This window comes from Salvelinus fontinalis, chromosome 3 (genome assembly GCF_029448725.1).
Source record: "Salvelinus fontinalis isolate EN_2023a chromosome 3, ASM2944872v1, whole genome shotgun sequence".
Taxonomy (NCBI): Eukaryota; Metazoa; Chordata; class Actinopteri; order Salmoniformes; family Salmonidae; genus Salvelinus; species Salvelinus fontinalis.
The window spans coordinates 54534996-54552235 of NC_074667.1; the positions used below are offsets into that span (position 1 = coordinate 54534996).

At 48.0% G+C, this 17240-nt stretch overlaps 1 protein-coding gene across 2 annotated transcripts in view; it reads right to left on the reverse strand.

Annotated features, from left to right (window-relative positions):
- Positions 1-1768: 1768 nt before the first annotated feature.
- The window catches only part of LOC129851134 (E3 ubiquitin-protein ligase PDZRN3-B-like), a 131396-nt gene continuing 115924 nt past the window's right edge, over positions 1769-17240 (reverse strand). For both annotated transcript variants that reach the window (XM_055917440.1, XM_055917441.1), the window contains 6 exons: positions 15487-15574; positions 8125-8223; positions 7759-7821; positions 7551-7652; positions 7287-7403; positions 1769-6949 (listed from right to left, as the gene is read on the reverse strand). In XM_055917440.1, coding sequence (XP_055773415.1) covers positions 5405-6949; positions 7287-7403; positions 7551-7652; positions 7759-7821; positions 8125-8223; positions 15487-15574 — 2014 coding nt within the window. In that variant the 3' untranslated portion in view covers positions 1769-5404. The remainder of the gene's footprint in view (positions 6950-7286; positions 7404-7550; positions 7653-7758; positions 7822-8124; positions 8224-15486; positions 15575-17240) is intronic.

Below are 17240 nucleotides of genomic sequence, written 5' to 3' on the forward strand. Positions count from 1 at the left end.
CTCTTATCATCATAATCATCCCCTTTAAGTGATGCAGTCTGGGACATAGACACCAACCCGTGGCGCACTGAGATGCACTCAAACATCCAAGACAGTGTGACAATAAGGCTCATGGAGACATGGATAGACAAGCACAGAGTCAGATCAGTGTCCACAGGCTTGACTTTAGTGTCTGTATCAACATAGAATATTTCTCCAGTATCTTAATCTATCACTGGTCTGTGACGGTCAAAGGTATTTGACAGACCAAATAATCTCTGATAGACAGATGTATTATTGTAAAGTTGTATATCATTCATGCACTGACACATTTCATACGCCTCTGTTCTGTTTTCTAATTGACAGCGGTAACTCAAGAGACTCTGTTAACTTCTCTGGGAGTTGGGTTCTTTCTGTGAGGATTGTGTGTGAGAAGTGTAGTGGAGAAGTGTGGGGGAGAAGTGTGGGGGAGATAGGGGTCAGGGTGAGTCAGTCACTGGCCCCTGGGTGGAACGGTCAGTCTGTGGGGGAGATGAGGGTCAGGGTGGGTCAGTCAGTGGCCCCTGGGTGGAGTTGTCAGTCTGGGGGAGAAGTGTGGGGTAGATGGGGGTCAGGGTGGGTCAGTCAGTGGCCCCTGGGTGGAGTTGTCAGTCTGGGGGAGAAGTGTGGGGTAGATGGGGGTCAGGGTGGGTCAGTCAGTGGCTCCTGGGTGGAGTTGTCAGTCTGTGGGGGAGAAGTGTGGGGTAGATGGGGGTCAGGGTGGGTCAGTCAGTGGCTCCTGGGTGGAGTGGTCAGTCAAGTGTGGACACCACTCAGCTATGATTCCTCAGACTTTATGCCCCCCTAGACAATGGAGATTCAGTAACACGGACAAATCCCCCTTGCCGATATTGGTTAATGACATTTCAAGACGGGATGAGTTGTCTTGTATCCCTATAAGCAGATAAGGACTGTAGTACTATTCTTTCAAATCAAATATCATCTCTTCCTCTGAATCTGCTCAGCAGTCTGTGGACAAGTGCAGGGCATCTCCGACGGCAGGTTCAATCCACACCATGACTATTATTAGTAATAGGGTGTTGTTAGACTTGGGGCATAACAGCAGTGCAGTGGCAGGACAACATTGCCTTTTGGCCAATAGTTTAGCTGTATTTAAACTGAGGAAAAGTATGAAAACGGGAATAAATTTAAAAAAAGTCCTTATAGTTCTTTGCAATCCTTACTCATTCGGCAGGTAGCCTAGTGGTTAGAGCGTTAGGCCAGTAACCGAAAGGTTGCTACATTGAATCCCCAAGCTGGCAAGGTAAAAATCTGTCGTTCTGCCCCTGAACAAGGGAGTTAACCCACTGTTCCTAGGCCGTCATTGTACATAAGAATTTGTTCTTAACTGACTTGCCTAGTCAAATAAAGGTAAAAAAATAAATAACCAAATTGAGACCCTACTCAGTATCCTTCCTCCTCTGTTCAAACGAATGGCCCTCATCTGTCTGGGATGGTGAGGGACTTTAGCCTTATTATGGACCTCAGCTGAGATTATAGTCAGTAGCTGAAAAGAACAATGCCATGAATTGTCAGGCTATTGTATGTTCGCTAATACTCCATCAAATTTTTCATTTTGTATTGAAATCCTGAATTTTGAATGTAGGATACCATTTCCCATAGCACATTAGACATGCATCTTCAGAGCTTCTACAGCAGGCTGATGCTGTATATGAGTTGTTCTCTCCTTTACTCACCTGCCATCTACCCACACTGACTCAGTAGGTCAATTAACAATCCCACACCAGTGTTTGAAAGCTCATCAAATATAAAACAATAATTTATTATTTCTCTCATTTTACAAGACATCAAATTGGGTGGCTAAGTAAGGATTTGTTAAGCTGTGTCATTTGGAGTCCTACGAAGGTAAGGCGACTACAATGTGCTTCAACAATAACACAGAAAGATCTTGATTTAAAAAAATGTGTGACAGTTTACCTCTATCCTGATACATACATAATATATCTTCTTGAAGGTAGAATATGTAACAGATGATACCCACTGGTTGTATAACTTTTTAAAAACAGCACCCATTGAGATCTTCAATAACTAAAAAGTGTTTTGTAAAAAAAAAAAACTGAGGTTGAGTTACATTTACAAAAGTATTTTGCGGATTATGTGCTGACCTTGAAGCTAAATATTTATGTCTTTATTTCAATAAGCAGAAGTTATGTACACTACATTCCCAAAAGTATGTGGACACCTGCTTGACGAACATCTCATTCCAAAATCTTGGGCATTAATATGGAGTTGCTGTAATAACAGCATCCACTCTTCTGGGAAGGCTTTCCACTAGATGTTGGAACATTGCTGCGGGGACTTGCTTCCATTCAGCCATAAGAGCATTAGTGAGGTCGGGCACTGATGTTGGGCGATTAGGCCAGGCTCGCAGTCAGCGTTCCAATTCCTCCCAAAGGTGTTCGATTGGGTTGAGGTCAGGGCTCTGTGCAGGTCAGTCAAGTTCTTCCACACCAATCTCGACAAACCATTTCTTTATGGACCTCGCTTTGTGCACGGGGGCATTGTCATGCTGAAACAGGAAGAGACCTTCCCCAAACTGTTGCCACAAAGTTGGAAGCACAGAATCATATAGAATGTCAAAATATGCTGTTGTGTTAAGATTTCCATTCACTGGAACTAAGGGGCCTAGTTCAAACCATGAAAAACAGCCCCAGACCATTATTCCTCCTCCACCAAACTTTACAGTTGGCACTATGCATTGGGGCAGGTAGCGTTCTCCTGGCATCCGACAATCGCAGATTTGTCCGTTGGACTGCCAGATGGAGAAGCATGATTCATCACTCCAGAGAACGTGTTTACACTGCTCCAGAGTCCAATGGCGACGAGCTTTACATCACTCCAGCTGACACTTATCATTGCACATGGTGATCTTAGGCTTGTGTGGGGCTGCACGGCCATGGAAACCCATTTAATGAAGCTCCCGACGAACAGTTATTGTGCTGACGTTGCTTCCAGAGGCAGTTTGGAATTTGGTAGTGAGTGTTACAACCGTGGACAGACAATTTTTGCGCGCCACGCACTTCAGCACTCGGCGGTACCGTTCCGTGAGCTTGTGTGGCCTTCCACTTCACGGCTGAGCCGTTGTTGCTCCTAGACGTTTCCACTTCATTATCACAGCACTTACAGTTGACCGGGGCAGCTCTAGCAGGGCAGAAATTTGATAAACTGGCTTGTTGGAAAGGTGGCATCCTATGACTGTGCCACATTGAAAGTCACTGAGCTCTTCAGTATGGGCCATTGTCCTGCCAATGCTTGTCTATAGAGATTGCATGTCTGTGTGCTCAATTTTATACACCTCTCAGCAACGGGTGTGGCTGATATAGCCGAATCCACTCATTTGAAAGGGTGTCCCCATACTTTTGCATACACAGTGACTTCGGAAAGTATTCAGACGCCTTGACTTTTTCCACATTTTGTTACGTTACAGCCGTATTCTAAAATTGATTAAAAAAATATATAATCCTCAGCAATCTACACAGAATACCCCATAATGACAAAGCGAAAAAAACATACCTTATTTACATAAGTATTCAGACACTTTGCTATAAAGTCTCAAAATTGAGCTTAGGTGCATCCTGTTTCCATTGACGTTTGTACAACTTCATTGTAGTCCACCTGTGGTAAATGTAATTGAATTGACATGATTTGGAAAGGCACACACCTGTCTATATAAGGTCCCACAGTTGACAGTGCATGTCAGACAAAAACCAAGCCATGAGGTCGAAGGAACTGTCCCTAAGAGCTCCAAGACAGGATTGTGTTGAGGCACAGATCTGGGGAAGGGTATCAAAACATTTCTGCAGCATTGAAGGTCCCCAAGAAAACCGTGGCCTCCATAATTCTTAAATGGAAGAAGTTTGGAACGACCAAGACTCTTCCTAGAGTTGGCTGCCTAGGCAAACTAAGCAATCGGGGGAGAAGGGCCTTGGTCAGGGAGGTGACCAAGAACCCAATGGTCACTGACAGAGCTCCAGAGTTCCCCTGTGGAGATGGGAGAACCTTCCAGAAGGACAACCATATCTGCAGCACTCCACCAATCAGGCCTTTGTGCTAGAGTGGCCAGACGGAAGCCACTCCTCAGTAAAAGGCACATGACAGCCCGCTTGGAGTTTGCCAAAAGGCACAAAGACTCTCAGACCACGAGAAACAAGATTCTCTGGTCTGATGAAACCAAGACTGAACTCTTTGGTCTGAATGCCAAGCATCACGTCTGGAGGAAACCTGGCACCATCTCTACGGTGAAGCATGGCGGTGGCAGCATCATAGTGTGGGGATGTTTTTCAGGGACTGGGAGACTAGTCAGGATTGAGGCAAAGCTGAATGGAGCAAAGTACAGAGAGATCCTTGATGAAAACCTTCTCCAGAGCATTCAGGACCTTAGACTGGGGTGATGGTTCACCTTCCAACAGAACAATGACCCTAAGCACACAGCCAGGACAATGCAGAAGTAGCTTCGGGACAAGTCTCTGAATGTCCTTGAGTGGCCCAGCCAGAGCCCGGACTTGGACCCAATCGAACATCTCTGGAGAGACCTTAAAATAGCTGTGCAGCGACGCTCCCCATCTAACCTGACAGAGCTTGAGAGGATCTGCAGAGAAGAAGGGGAAGCACTCCCCAAATACAGGTGTGCCAAACTTATAGCATCATATCCAAGAAGACTCGAGGCTGTAATTGCTCCCAAAGGTGCTTCAACAAAGTACTGAGTAAAGGGTCTGAATACTTATGTAAATGTGATATCTGTTTTTTTTATTTGATAAATTAGCAAACATTTCTAAACCCCTGTTTTGGCTGTGTCATTATGGGGTGTAGATTGATGAGGGGAAAAAAATATTTAATACATTTTAGAATAAGGCTGTAACGTAACAAAATGTCAATGGGTCTGAATACTTTCCGAAGGCACTGTATAGTGTATAACAGTAAAATACTGATAAGAGATACTTGTTAAAAACGTAATAAAACAAAAAAATATGTAAATGTTGGCTGCTCTTTACTTATGACAAACGGTCTTGACACAGAACAAAGGTAGAAACTCACTGGGCACACACTGGTTGAGTCAACGTCATTTCAATGAAATTACGTTGAACCAAAATGCCCAGTGGGAAATGTGCCCAGTGGGAAAGTTATTGAAAGCATTTGAAAACAGTCTTATATCATCCTTATCCTATCAATAATCATCTTCAAAGTCCATCCATGGAACACATCCAAGTGTCTCTCAACCGCCCACAGGGGCCAAAAGGTCCTTCAGAAAGGCTTTACCTGTTTTATATTTACAAAATGTTGCCACATTGAACGAGGCAGAAATCGCTACCCCAATCGGTAGTGTCCTATTTACAGTACATTACACCCCAGGCCTGGCCTGTCCTGTCTACACTGTGGTGACAGACAGGAGGGAGTTGTACACTCGCGTGCCGTCAGGCGACTTAGCACCGTGGGTTAAAAGTTCTTGGATAGTCATCCAATTGTCAAAGATTTTCTTGTTCCTCTTTTTCATCATCTTTTTGTGGCTCAGCTCAATGATATTGGGCTCCTTCTTGTCGTCATCCAGGCTGGCCTGTTCCTTCAGGCAGTCAGCGCGGCTCTGCTTCATGAACTGGCGGCGCTGCTTCTGTTCCTTGGCGCGCACCGCGTGCTGCTTCCTCTCCTCTTTGCTCCAGTACCGCCCGATCTTCAGCTCGCTGAAGGCGTCGTCGTCTGTGGTCATGCCGCTGCGCTCCTCGCGGATACGCAAGGCGCGCTCCTTCAGTAGCTTGTCCCTGATGGGCCTCTTGGTGATGTAGCGTGTGCCATCACTGCGGATCTTCACCTTCCACTCCTTCTTGGGCTCCAGCATGTCTCTGGGGGTCACAGGGTCACCTTGGCTGACCAGACTGACCAGGCTCATTTGGCTCTGGGCGTACTCCACGGCAGACTTCTGCTGGATCAGCTGCATGTAGCTCTGGTAGTGCTGGGCATGGGCCGGGATGTGGGCATGTTTGTACGGGGAGCGGGGCTGGGCCAGCTTGTGAGTAGACTCTCCCAGCTTATGTTCCTTCTCCTCTGCCTGCAGGCCAAACTCAGACTCCTTAGAGGACGACGGCCTGATTCTGCTGGGGCCATCAGCCTCTTGGACAGGAGACAGCAGGGGCTTGAGGATCCTGTTGTTGAGCCCTGCACTGCTGTAGGCCCCGGCCTCGCCCTGGATCTCTTCCCCCCTTCGGAGGGAGTTGTCTGGGGACAGCTCCAGGGTGAGGGGGGTGCTGCGACAGCTCTCTCCAGTGTTGTAGGCACTGGAGCTGTCCTTGTCTGACTTCTCGGGCAGCTCGTTAATATCGGAAAGCTCGTGGCGGCGCGCATCGATGCTGGTGTTGTAGTTGCGGAAGCCGCTGTTGTGCAGCATCCACGCCTCGCGATACTGCTCCCTTAGCTGCTGCATCTTGTGGGCCCGGACGATGTTGAGGCACTCAAGCTCAATGCTGTGCAGCTCCTCGTTCAGCAGCTCCAGCTCCTTGTCCACCCCCTCTTCGGCCCTTCCGGCCCTGGCACTCTGGCAGTACAGGCCATGGGGGGCCCCCACGCTCCTCACCTGGCACTTCAACTCCAGGAGCTCTCGGAAGCGCTCACACTCATCGGCGGGGATACCCAGGAAGTCAGCATGGTCGTAGTCTGCAGAGATGAAGGACTCACTACTGAAAGGCAGGTCAGTGCTGCCCAGGGTGTCCTGGCTGTAGGTCAGCTTCCTGCGGCTGCCCAGTGTGTTGGAGGCTGTAGTCTGGTCATCCCCCAGGTTCTCCTGCTCCGAGCTCTCGTCGTTGCGCGTGCTCTCGTCGGTGCGCGTGCTCTCGTCGGTGCGGCCAACCCCACTGTCCTTCTCGTGGTGGTTGGACAACAGGGTGGCTGTGTCCGTTGTTCCACCATCCTCCTCATGCTTCTTCTGCAACACCAGACAATAGGATAAATAATTTTATCACCTTTTAACACACATTATTAGTTTGGCCCCATAATGGCCCACATTATTCGTTTTCTCTGTACTTATCATTGACTATGTGAACCTACCCACATCACTGCTACTACATTTCAGTAGGTAGAGTACTGTGGGCCATTATGGCAACTGAGCATATGTTACCCTGTATGGAATTGGCTGATCTTCAGCAACATGCAGGTGAGCATATGTGAATCTATGATTGATCGAGCCATCTTGTTGACTCACGCTGTGTGTACTGTGTGTGTCTACAGTGCGGAGGGGCTCTATGCTGGCTACTGTACCGTACCTGCTGCAGCATGCTGGCGGTGAACTGCATGGCCTGGTGGTGCTGCTGCTCCAGCATGTCCATGTGGAGGTCATCCAGGAAGTCATTCCTGTCGTCATCCATCCAACCCTCATCCAGCTAGGACACAGGGGACAGGAGGGAGAGGGAGGAGGATGTTAGTCTCTTCCAATTAAGGCTACAGTACAACTCAGGAAACAGACTAATTAATAGAGTTTATACATGCCTAGTACTAGAGAGGGTCTAGGAGGTGGGTGGTGAGATTACCTGGATCTCTGGTCTGGCTACCAGTAGGCATACATTCTGATTCTCCTCACTGGTCAACAAAGCCACAGCATCCTCTCGGTTCTGGATCTCAATTCCATTGATCTAAATAGAGAAGTAGAGGAATGGAATCAGAGTTGGGCTCCGAAATGGTCATGCACAATATATTATTATAAAGTTCCTTGTAAGTACTGAGAATGTTCATCCTTACTTGGATAATTCTATCTCCCTCTCTGATCCTGCCATCCTTTGCAGCGATGCTGTTTGGGTCAATCTAAAGAAACAGCGCAGAGCATGTTTTCATTTCAAGCAGACTTTCAGTCACAGAGGAAAGACACAGCATAAAGAAAATACAGTTCTTATCTGCAGGTTTTGATATTCTTAATTCAGAGGTGTACTGTCTGTTACTTTAGTGACCATAAGATGATACATGAAGTTCTATCCAACCAGCACCTTCTTCTTCTTTACATCCTAACCGTGACAACAGTATGCCAGGGAGGGGCACCAAGGGGAAAGGGCTTGTCTCTTTTCTTTAATGATGTCTGTATCTGGCCATGGCTGCAGATGTGCTACATACCTCACTGACATAGATCCCAGTCTCGTCCTCATCGTCAGTCCTGTAGCAGACAGTCAACCCAAGCTTGTCCTGGATGTTGGTTCTGTACAAATCCACTTCCTGCAACAAGGCAAAAACAAACATTTTTAAATAATAGATCTCTCTCTCTCGATGTGTGGAGTGGAGTTCCATGGTTGCTGTTGTTTTCTTATACACCCAGCAGTATATTGAGTTCAACATAGGTCCATGCACACACAATGTTCCATCCATCACAATAATGGCTCCTTCAAGACGATACCCTGTATCTCTTGGGGACAGTGACAGGATGAACGATGATCCACTGGTTTGCAGCTGAGCAGTGTCCCATTTGTCACTAGTCAACACCTGTAATCTGTGAGATACAGACCCTGATACTAGCTGTCCTATGCCTCTGGGTCAGGGGTGTAGAGAGGGTTAACCGGCCAACACAACTGTTCTCTACCACAGCAGCTGACTATTGAAATCCCCGCTAATCTCCAAAACAGAACACGCAGAATACTCTGTGGTTTTAGACAGGGTTTAAACAAAACAATTGAAGGATTTCCATAAACGCACAAACAAAGAGTAAAGTGTATTATTTTCCTGTTGCAGTACAATATCCCTTTAAAATGACCTTTCATCTGAACTGATGGCCAGACCTCATTCACACCTCTGTTGTGGAACTACATCATAAGCCGTTTAAATGTAGCATAACATCATTATGCAAATGTTTTAGCACCAGCATTCCAGTGAAAGCATCTATAAATACCAGGGCAGAGGGGACTGAGACAGAAACCCTTCATAACAACTCAGAGTATCAACAGACGCATCTTATAGTACTGCAGTAGAAAGGAAGACAGGGAGAACATCCGCCATGGACTAAACTAAGGTCCAACAGAGGTAGTCCACTGGATCCTTTGGCATTGTCCACAGCATTGAGATCAGTGGCTCTGAGCTGGAATGCTTCACCAGATAGACTTTGGGTCTATGACAGGGTTAGAGCAGGTCTGTCTGCTGTGCATCTGTCCTTGGCTTGGACAGCATGAACTTCACCTCTCTCTCTGCTCTCTGGCTTCATGTTAGTGATAGGTTATTAATGTACCACACTGGCGGGGAGAGAAGGGGAAGCAGGGTCCTTCAGGGGTCAGAGGAGGAGCATCCTGAGACCTTGGAGTCTTCATCCCACCATTGTAAATCACTCTGGTTCCTATTATCAGTGCCATCTACAGTAATTATCCTCAGTGCATAAGCCTCTTTGAGTGCCCCCCTCCAATGCAAAGAAACATTAGGCATTGTCACAAAATAAGTAATGATGTCACCATTTCGCATCTGCTTTACTATGGAGCAAACAAGTCACTCGATTCCTGTCTGGCCTACATACTCAAGTGTCGTTACGGGACTAGAATGGGCACAGGTCATCAATAACAGTGATATATTGGGAGAATGGGCATTAGTTATTTTTAATTGTTTTATTTTATTTAACCTTTATTTAACCAGGTAGGCCAGTTGAGAACAAGTTCTCATTTACAACTACGACCTGGCCAAGATAAAGCAAAGCAGTAAGACAAAAACAACAATACAGAGTTACATGGGATAAGCAAACGTTAAGTCAATAACACAACAGAAAAATCTATGTACAGTGTGTGCAAATGTAGTAAGATTAGGGAGATATGGCAAAAAATAGGCCATAGTGGCAAAATAATTACAATTAAGCATTAACACTGGAGTGATAGATGTGCAGATGATGATGTGAAAGTAAAGATACTGGGGTGCAGCAAGAGCAAAAAAATAAATAACAATATGGGGATGAGGTAGTTGGGTTACTATTTACAGATGGGCTGTGTACAGTCGTGGCCAAACGTTTTGAGAATGACACAAATATTAATTTCCACAAAGTTTGCTGCTTCACTGTCTTTATATATTTTTGTCAGATGTTACTATGGAATACTGAAGTATAATTACAAGCATTTCATAAGTGTCAAAGGCTTTTATTGACAATTACATGAAGTTGATGCAAAGGGTCAATATTTGCAGTGTTGACCCTTCTTTTTCAAGACCTCTGCAATTCGCCCTGGCATGCTGTCAATTAACATCTGGGCCACATCCTGACTGATGGCAGCCCATTCTTGTATAATCAATGCTTGGAGTTTGTGGGGTTTTGTTTGTCCACCCGCCTCTTGAGGATTGACCACAAGTTCTCAATGGGATTAAGGTCTTGGGAGTTTCCTTGCCATGGACCCAAAGTATCAATGTTTTGTTCCCCGAGCCACTTAGTTATCACGTTTGCCTTATGGCAAGGTGCTCCATCATGCTGGAAAAGGCATTGTTCGTCACCAAACTGTTCCTGGATGGTTGGGAGAAGTTGCTCTCGGAGGATGTGTTGGTACCATTCTTTATTCATGGCTGTGTTCTTAGGCAAAATTGTGAGTGAGCCCACTCCCTTTGCTGAGAAGCAACCCCACACATGAATGGTCTCAGGATGCTTTACTGTTGGCATGACACAGGACTGATGGTAGCGCTCACCTCGTCTTCTCCAGACAAGCGTTTTTCCGGATGCCCCAAACAATCGGAAAGGGGATTCATCAGAGAAAATGACTTTACCCCAGTCCTCAGCAGTCCAATCCCTGTACCTTTTGCAGAATATCAGTCTGTCCCTGATGTTTTTCCCGGAGAGAAGTGGCTTCTTTGCTGCCCTTCTTGACACCAGACCATCCTCCAAAAGTCTTTACCTCACTGTGCGTGCAGATGCACTCACACCTGCCTGCTGCCATTCCTGAGCAAGCTCTGTACTAGTGGTGCCCCGATCCCGCAGCTGAATCAACTTTAGGAGACGGTCCTGGCGCTTGCTGGACTTTTTTGGGTGCCCTGAAGCCTTCTTCAAAACAATTGAACCGCTCTCCTCGAAGTTCTTAATGATCCGATAAATGGTTGATTTAGGTGCAACCTTACTGGCAGCAATATCCTTGCTTGTGAAGCCCTTTTTGTGCAAAGCAATGATGACGGCACGTGTTTCCTTGCAGGTAACCATGGTTGACAGAGGAAGAACAATGATTCCAAGCACAACCCTCCTTTTGAAGCTTCCCGTCTGTTATTCGAACTGAATCAGCATGACAGAGGGATCTCCAGCCTTGTCCTCATCAACACTCACACCTGTGTTAACGAGAGAATCACTGACATGATGTCAGCTGGTCCTTTTGTGGCAGGGCTGAAATGCAGTGGAAATGTTTTTTGGGGATTCAGTTCATTTCCATGGCAAAGAGGGACTTTGCAATTAATTGAAATTCATCTGACCACTCTTCATAACATACAAACCTAGGCATCGAGTGAAGATGAGAGAGCTTGCATCTCTGGAGACACCAGTTAAGCCAGATGAGGTCTCCCCATGTGTGGGGTGTGTGACAAAAGAGCTATCTAAGGCATGTTGAGCGGGACTAGGGACTCTACAGTGAAATAAAACAATAATAATTAACAGAAACAGCAGAAGACAAGGCATATTGACATTAGAGAGAGGCATGTGTAGCCGAGTGATCATATGGTTCAATGAGCAGAAATCGGTGAGTCAGGGAGCTGTTCGGTAGTCGCTACTATGCTTGGAAAGCGGGAAGCACGGCATTCAGAAAGCTAGCGGCTGGGGCTAGCAGATGGGTCTTCAGCGAAATTGCAATGGAAAAGCCTGTTGAAACCACATCGGACGATTACGTTGGCAGACCAGTCATGATGGATAGGTGGGGCTCCGTGTCAGCAATAAAGGGTCCATGCCAATTGGCAAAAGAGGTATCGTAGACCACGAATTAGCGGGTATACCTCTTCGGCTAGCCGGGAGATGGTGCTAGCTCAAGGCTAACTGGTTCTTGCTTCAGAACAGAGGTGTTAGCCAGCAGTAGCCACTGGGTTGCAGCTAGCTAGCTGCGATGATCCGGTGTAATGGCCGGGAGCTTGCGGCAGGAATCCGGTGATGTGGTGGAGAAAAGCAGTCCGATATGCTCTGGGTTGATATCGCGCTGTGCAGACTGGCAGGTATTGACCAAGCTAAAGCTAGCTGGTGTCCGAACTAAAGGTGAAGACCACTAGCCATGGCTAACAGTGACTACAAGCTAGTAACTAGTTATCTGGCTAGCTTTTCATGGAAGTTCCAGTTATAACGTATAAAAATAGCACATCCGTACGACATTGGGTGAGGTGGGTTGCAGGAAAGTATATTTAGATCGTAGGTGGAAAGTGAGATTAAAAATATACACGAAAAAAACCCAGACGAAACCGACTATTTACATGGGACAAGACAAACACACATCCGACTGCTACGCCATCTTGGATTATTGGTGGCTAACAGAGCCATTGCGATGAAGACACGGCTGGAGGGATACAGTGTTGGATGTCTTAATGTATAAAGCTGAAGTCAGAAGTTTACATACACCTTCGCCAAATACATTTAAACTCAGTTTTTCACAATTCCTGACATTTAATCCTAGTAAAAATTCCCTGTTTTAGGTCAGTTAGGATCACCACCTTATTTTAAGAATGTGAAATGTCAGAATAATAGTAGAGAGAATAATTTATTTCAGTTTTATTTCTTTCATCACATTCCCAGTGGGTCAGAAGTTTACATACACTCAAATTAGTATTTGGTAGCATTGCCTTTAAATTTTTTAACTTGGGTCAAACGTTTCGGATAGCCTTCCACAAGCATCACACAATAAGTTCAGTGAATTTTGGCCCATTCCTCCTGACAGAGCTGGTGTAACTGAGTCAGGTTTGTAGGTCTCCTTGCTCACACACACTTTTTCAGTTGTGCCCAGACATTTTCTATAGGGTTGAGGTCAGGGCTTTGTGATGGCCACTCCAATACCTTGACTTTGTTGTCCTTAAGCCATTTTGCCACAACTTTGGAAGTATGCTTGGGGTCATTATCCATTTGGAAGACCCATTTGCGACCAAGCTTTAACTTCCTGACTGACTTCCTGACTCCCTCATGATACCATCTATTTTGTGAAGTGCACCAGTTTCTCCTGCAGCAAAGCACCCCCACAACATGATGCTGCCACCCTCGTGCTTCACGGTTGGGATGGTGTTCTTTGGCTTGCAAGCTTCCCCCTTTTTCCTCCAAACATAACGATGGTCATTATGGCCAAACAGTTTTATTTTTGTTTCATCAGACCAGAGGACATTTCTCCAAAAAGTGTGATCTTTGTTCCCATGTGCAGTTGCAAACCGTAGTCTGTTCTTTTATGACGGTTTTGGAGCAGTGGCTTCTTCCTTGCTGTGCGGCCTTTCAGGTTGTCGATATAGGACTCGTTTTACTGTGGATATCGATATTTTGTACCCTTTCCTCCAGCATCTTTACAAGGTGCTGTTGTTTGGGATTGATTTGCACTTTTCGCAACAAAGTACGTTCATCTCTAGGAGACAGAACGCGTCTCCTTCCTGAGCGGTATGACGGCTGCGTGGTCCCATGGTGTTTATACTTGCATACTATTGTTTGTACAGATGAATGTGGTACCTTCAGGCGTTTGGAAATTGCTTCCAAGAATGAACCAGACGTGGAGTTCTACAATTTTTTTTCTCGGGTCTTGGCTGATTTATTTAGATTTTTCCATGATGTCAAGCGGAGAGGCACTGAGTTTTAAGGTAGGCCTTGAAATACATCCACAGGTACACCTCCAATTGACTCAAATTATGCAAATTAGCCTATCAGAAGCTTCTAAAGCCATGACATAATTTTCTGGAATTTTCCAAGCTGTTTAAAGGCACAGTCAAGTTAGTGTATGTAAACTTCTGACCCGCTGGAATTGTGATACAGTGAATTATAAGTGAAATAATCTGTCTGTAAACAATTGTTGGAAAAATGACTAATGTCATGCACAAAGTAGATATCCTAACCGATTTGCCAAAACTATAGTTTGTTAACAAGACATTTCTGGAGTGGTTGATAAATGAGTTTTAATGACTCCACCCTAAGTGTATGTAAACTTCCGACTTCAACTTTATCTTCATTGAGAAGAAGAGAGGGTGAGATGGGTAGAGGAGGAGAGGAGGAGAAGAAGAGAGGGTGAGATGGGTAGAGAGGAGGAGAGGGGGAGAAGAAGAGAGGGGGAGATGGGTAGAGAGGAGAAGAGGGGGAGAGGGGGAGAAGAAGAGAGGGGGAGATGGTAGAGAGGAGAAGAGGGGGAGAAGAAGAGAGGGGGAGATGGGTAGAGAGGAGGAGAGGGGGAGAAGAAGAGAGGGGGAGATGGGTAGAGAGGAGAAGAAGCGAGGGGGAGAAGGGTAGAGAGGAGGAGAGGGGGAGAAGAAGAGAGGGTGAGATGGGTAGAGAGGAGAAGAAGAGAGGGGGAGATGGGTAGAGAGGAGAAGAAGAGAGGGGAAGATGGGTAGAGAGGAGCAGAGGGGGAGAAGAAGAGAGGGGGAGATGGGTAGAGAGGAGAAGAAGAGAGGGGGAGATGGGTAGAGAGGAGGAGAGGGGGAGAAGAAGAGAGGGTGAGATGGGTAGAGAGGAGAAGAAGCGAGGGGGAGATGGGTAGAAAGGAGAAGAGGGGGAGAAGAAGAGAGGGTGAGATGGGTAGAGAGGAGAAGAGGGGGAGAAGAAGAGAGGGGGAGATGGGTAGAGAGGAGGAGAAGAAGATAGGGTGAGATGGGTAGAGGAGAAGAGGGGGAGAAGAAGAGAGGGGGAGATGGGTAGAGAGGAGAAGAAGAGAGGGGGAGATGGGTAGAGAGGAGAAGAAGAGAGGGGAAGATGGGTAGAGAGGAGCAGAGGGGGAGAAGAAGAGAGGGGGAGATGGGTAGAGAGGAGAAGAAGAGAGGGGGAGATGGGTAGAGAGGAGGAGAGGGGGAGAAGAAGAGAGGGTGAGATGGGTAGAGAGGAGAAGAAGCGAGGGGGAGATGGGTAGAAAGGAGAAGAGGGGGAGAAGAAGAGAGGGTGAGATGGGTAGAGAGGAGAAGAGGGGGAGAAGAAGAGAGGGGGAGATGGGTAGAGAGGGGGAGAAGAAGAGAGGGGGAGATGGGTAGAGAGGAGGAGAAGAAGATAGGGTGAGATGGGTAGAGGAGAAGAGGGGGAGAAGAAGAGAGGGGGAGATGGGTAGAGAGGAGAAGAGGGGGAGAAGAAGAGAGGGGGAGATGGGTAGAGAGGAGAAGAAGAGAGGGGGAGATGGGTAGAGAGGAGGAGAGGGGGAGAAGAAGAGAGGGTGAGATGGGTAGAGAGGAGAAGAAGCGAGGGGGAGATGGCTAGAGAGGAGAAGAGGAGGAGAAGAAGAGAGGGTGAGATGGGTAGAGAGGAGAAGAGGGGGAGAAGAAGAGAGGGGGAGATGGGTAGAGAGGATGAGAAAGGTAGATGGGGAGAGGGAGAAAAAGAGAAGGTAGTCGTCTGTCTGTTACCTCATATTCCAGCTCCTCTCGATCCATCTCCTGCTGCATGCCCTCCAGGAAATCATTGGGGTCAAAGTACTCGTGCCCAGGGGAATGCCTATGAAAGTAATTCAACACAATAAAGAGTTTTATAGGAAATAGACCGACCTCCAGAAACTAATAACACTGTTGTTCTTACAGATTACAAGGCTTGTCATTATTAATCTGTTACTACAGTGTTTCAGTTAGATCTTATTCCTTTGCTAAATTTGAAATGACCTGAGAATGGAAAACAACTGCCCACATTATTCTGTAAGAGTGGCATTTTAAATCTACTTTTAAGAAGTGTCTTTGGCCTGAGGTTAATCAGAAACTAAGATGTTATATTTTTAATTTGACTAAAATCAATTAAAATAATCATGATTGACCATTAAGGAGCAGCTGTTCCTACCGATAATGTGTTACACACATAGACTGTGAGCTCGGGGCCACGCATAGACTGTGAGCACGGGGCCACGCATAGACTGTGAGCTCGGGGCCACGCATAGACTGTGAGCACCGGGCCAAGCATAGACTGTGAGCACCGGGCCACGCATAGACTGTGAGCACCGGGCCACGCATAGACTGTGAGCACCGGGCCACGCATAGACTGTGAGCACCGGGCCACGCATAGACTGTGAGCTCCGGGCCACGCACAGTCTGTGAGCTCCGGGCCACGCACAGTCTGTGAGCTCCGGGCCACGCACAGTCTGTGAGCTCCGGGCCACGCACAGTCTGTGAGCTCCGGGCCACGCACAGACTGTGAGCTCCGGGCCACGCACAGACTGTGAGCTCCGGGCCACGCATAGACTGTGAGCTTTGGGCCACAGCTCCGGGCCACGCACAGACCGTGCGCTCCGGGCCACGCACAGACCGTGCGCTCCGGGCCACGCACAGACCGTGCGCTCCGGGCCACGCACAGACCGTGCGCTCCGGGCCACGCACAGACCGTGCGCTCCGGGCCACGCACAGACCGTGCGCTCCGGGCCACGCACAGACCGTGCGCTCCGGGCCACGCACAGACCGTGCGCTCCGGGCCACGCACAGACCGTGCGCTCCGGGCCACGCACAGACCGTGCGCTCCGGGCCACGCACAGACCGTGCGCTCCGGGCCACGCACAGACCGTGCGCTCCGGGCCACGCACAGACCGTGCGCTCCGGGCCACGCACAGACCGTGCGCTCCGGGCCACGCACAGACCGTGCGCTCCGGGCCACGCACAGACCGTGCGCTCCGGGCCACGCACAGACCGTGAGCTCCGGGCCACGCACAGACCGTGAGCTCCGGGCCACGCATAGACCGTGAGCTCCGGGCCACGCACAGACCGTGAGCTCCGGGCCACGCACAGACCGTGCGCTCCGGGCCACGCACAGACCGTGCGCTCCGGGCCACGCACAGACCGTGAGCTCCGGTCCACGCATAGACCGTGAGCTCCGGGCCACGCATAGACCGTGAGCTCCGGGCCACGCATAGACCGTGAGCTCCGGGCCACGCATAGACCGTGAGCTCCGGGCCACACAGACTGTGAGCTCCGGGCCACACAGACTGTGAGCTCCGGGCCACACATAGACTGTGAGCTCCGGGCCACACATAGACTGTGAGCTCCGGGCCACACATAGACTGTGAGCTCCGGGCCACACATAGACTGTGAGCTCCGGGCCACACATAGACTGTGAGCTCCGGGCCACACATAGACTGTGAGCTCCGGGCCACACATAGACTGTGAGCTCTGTGCCACACATAGAC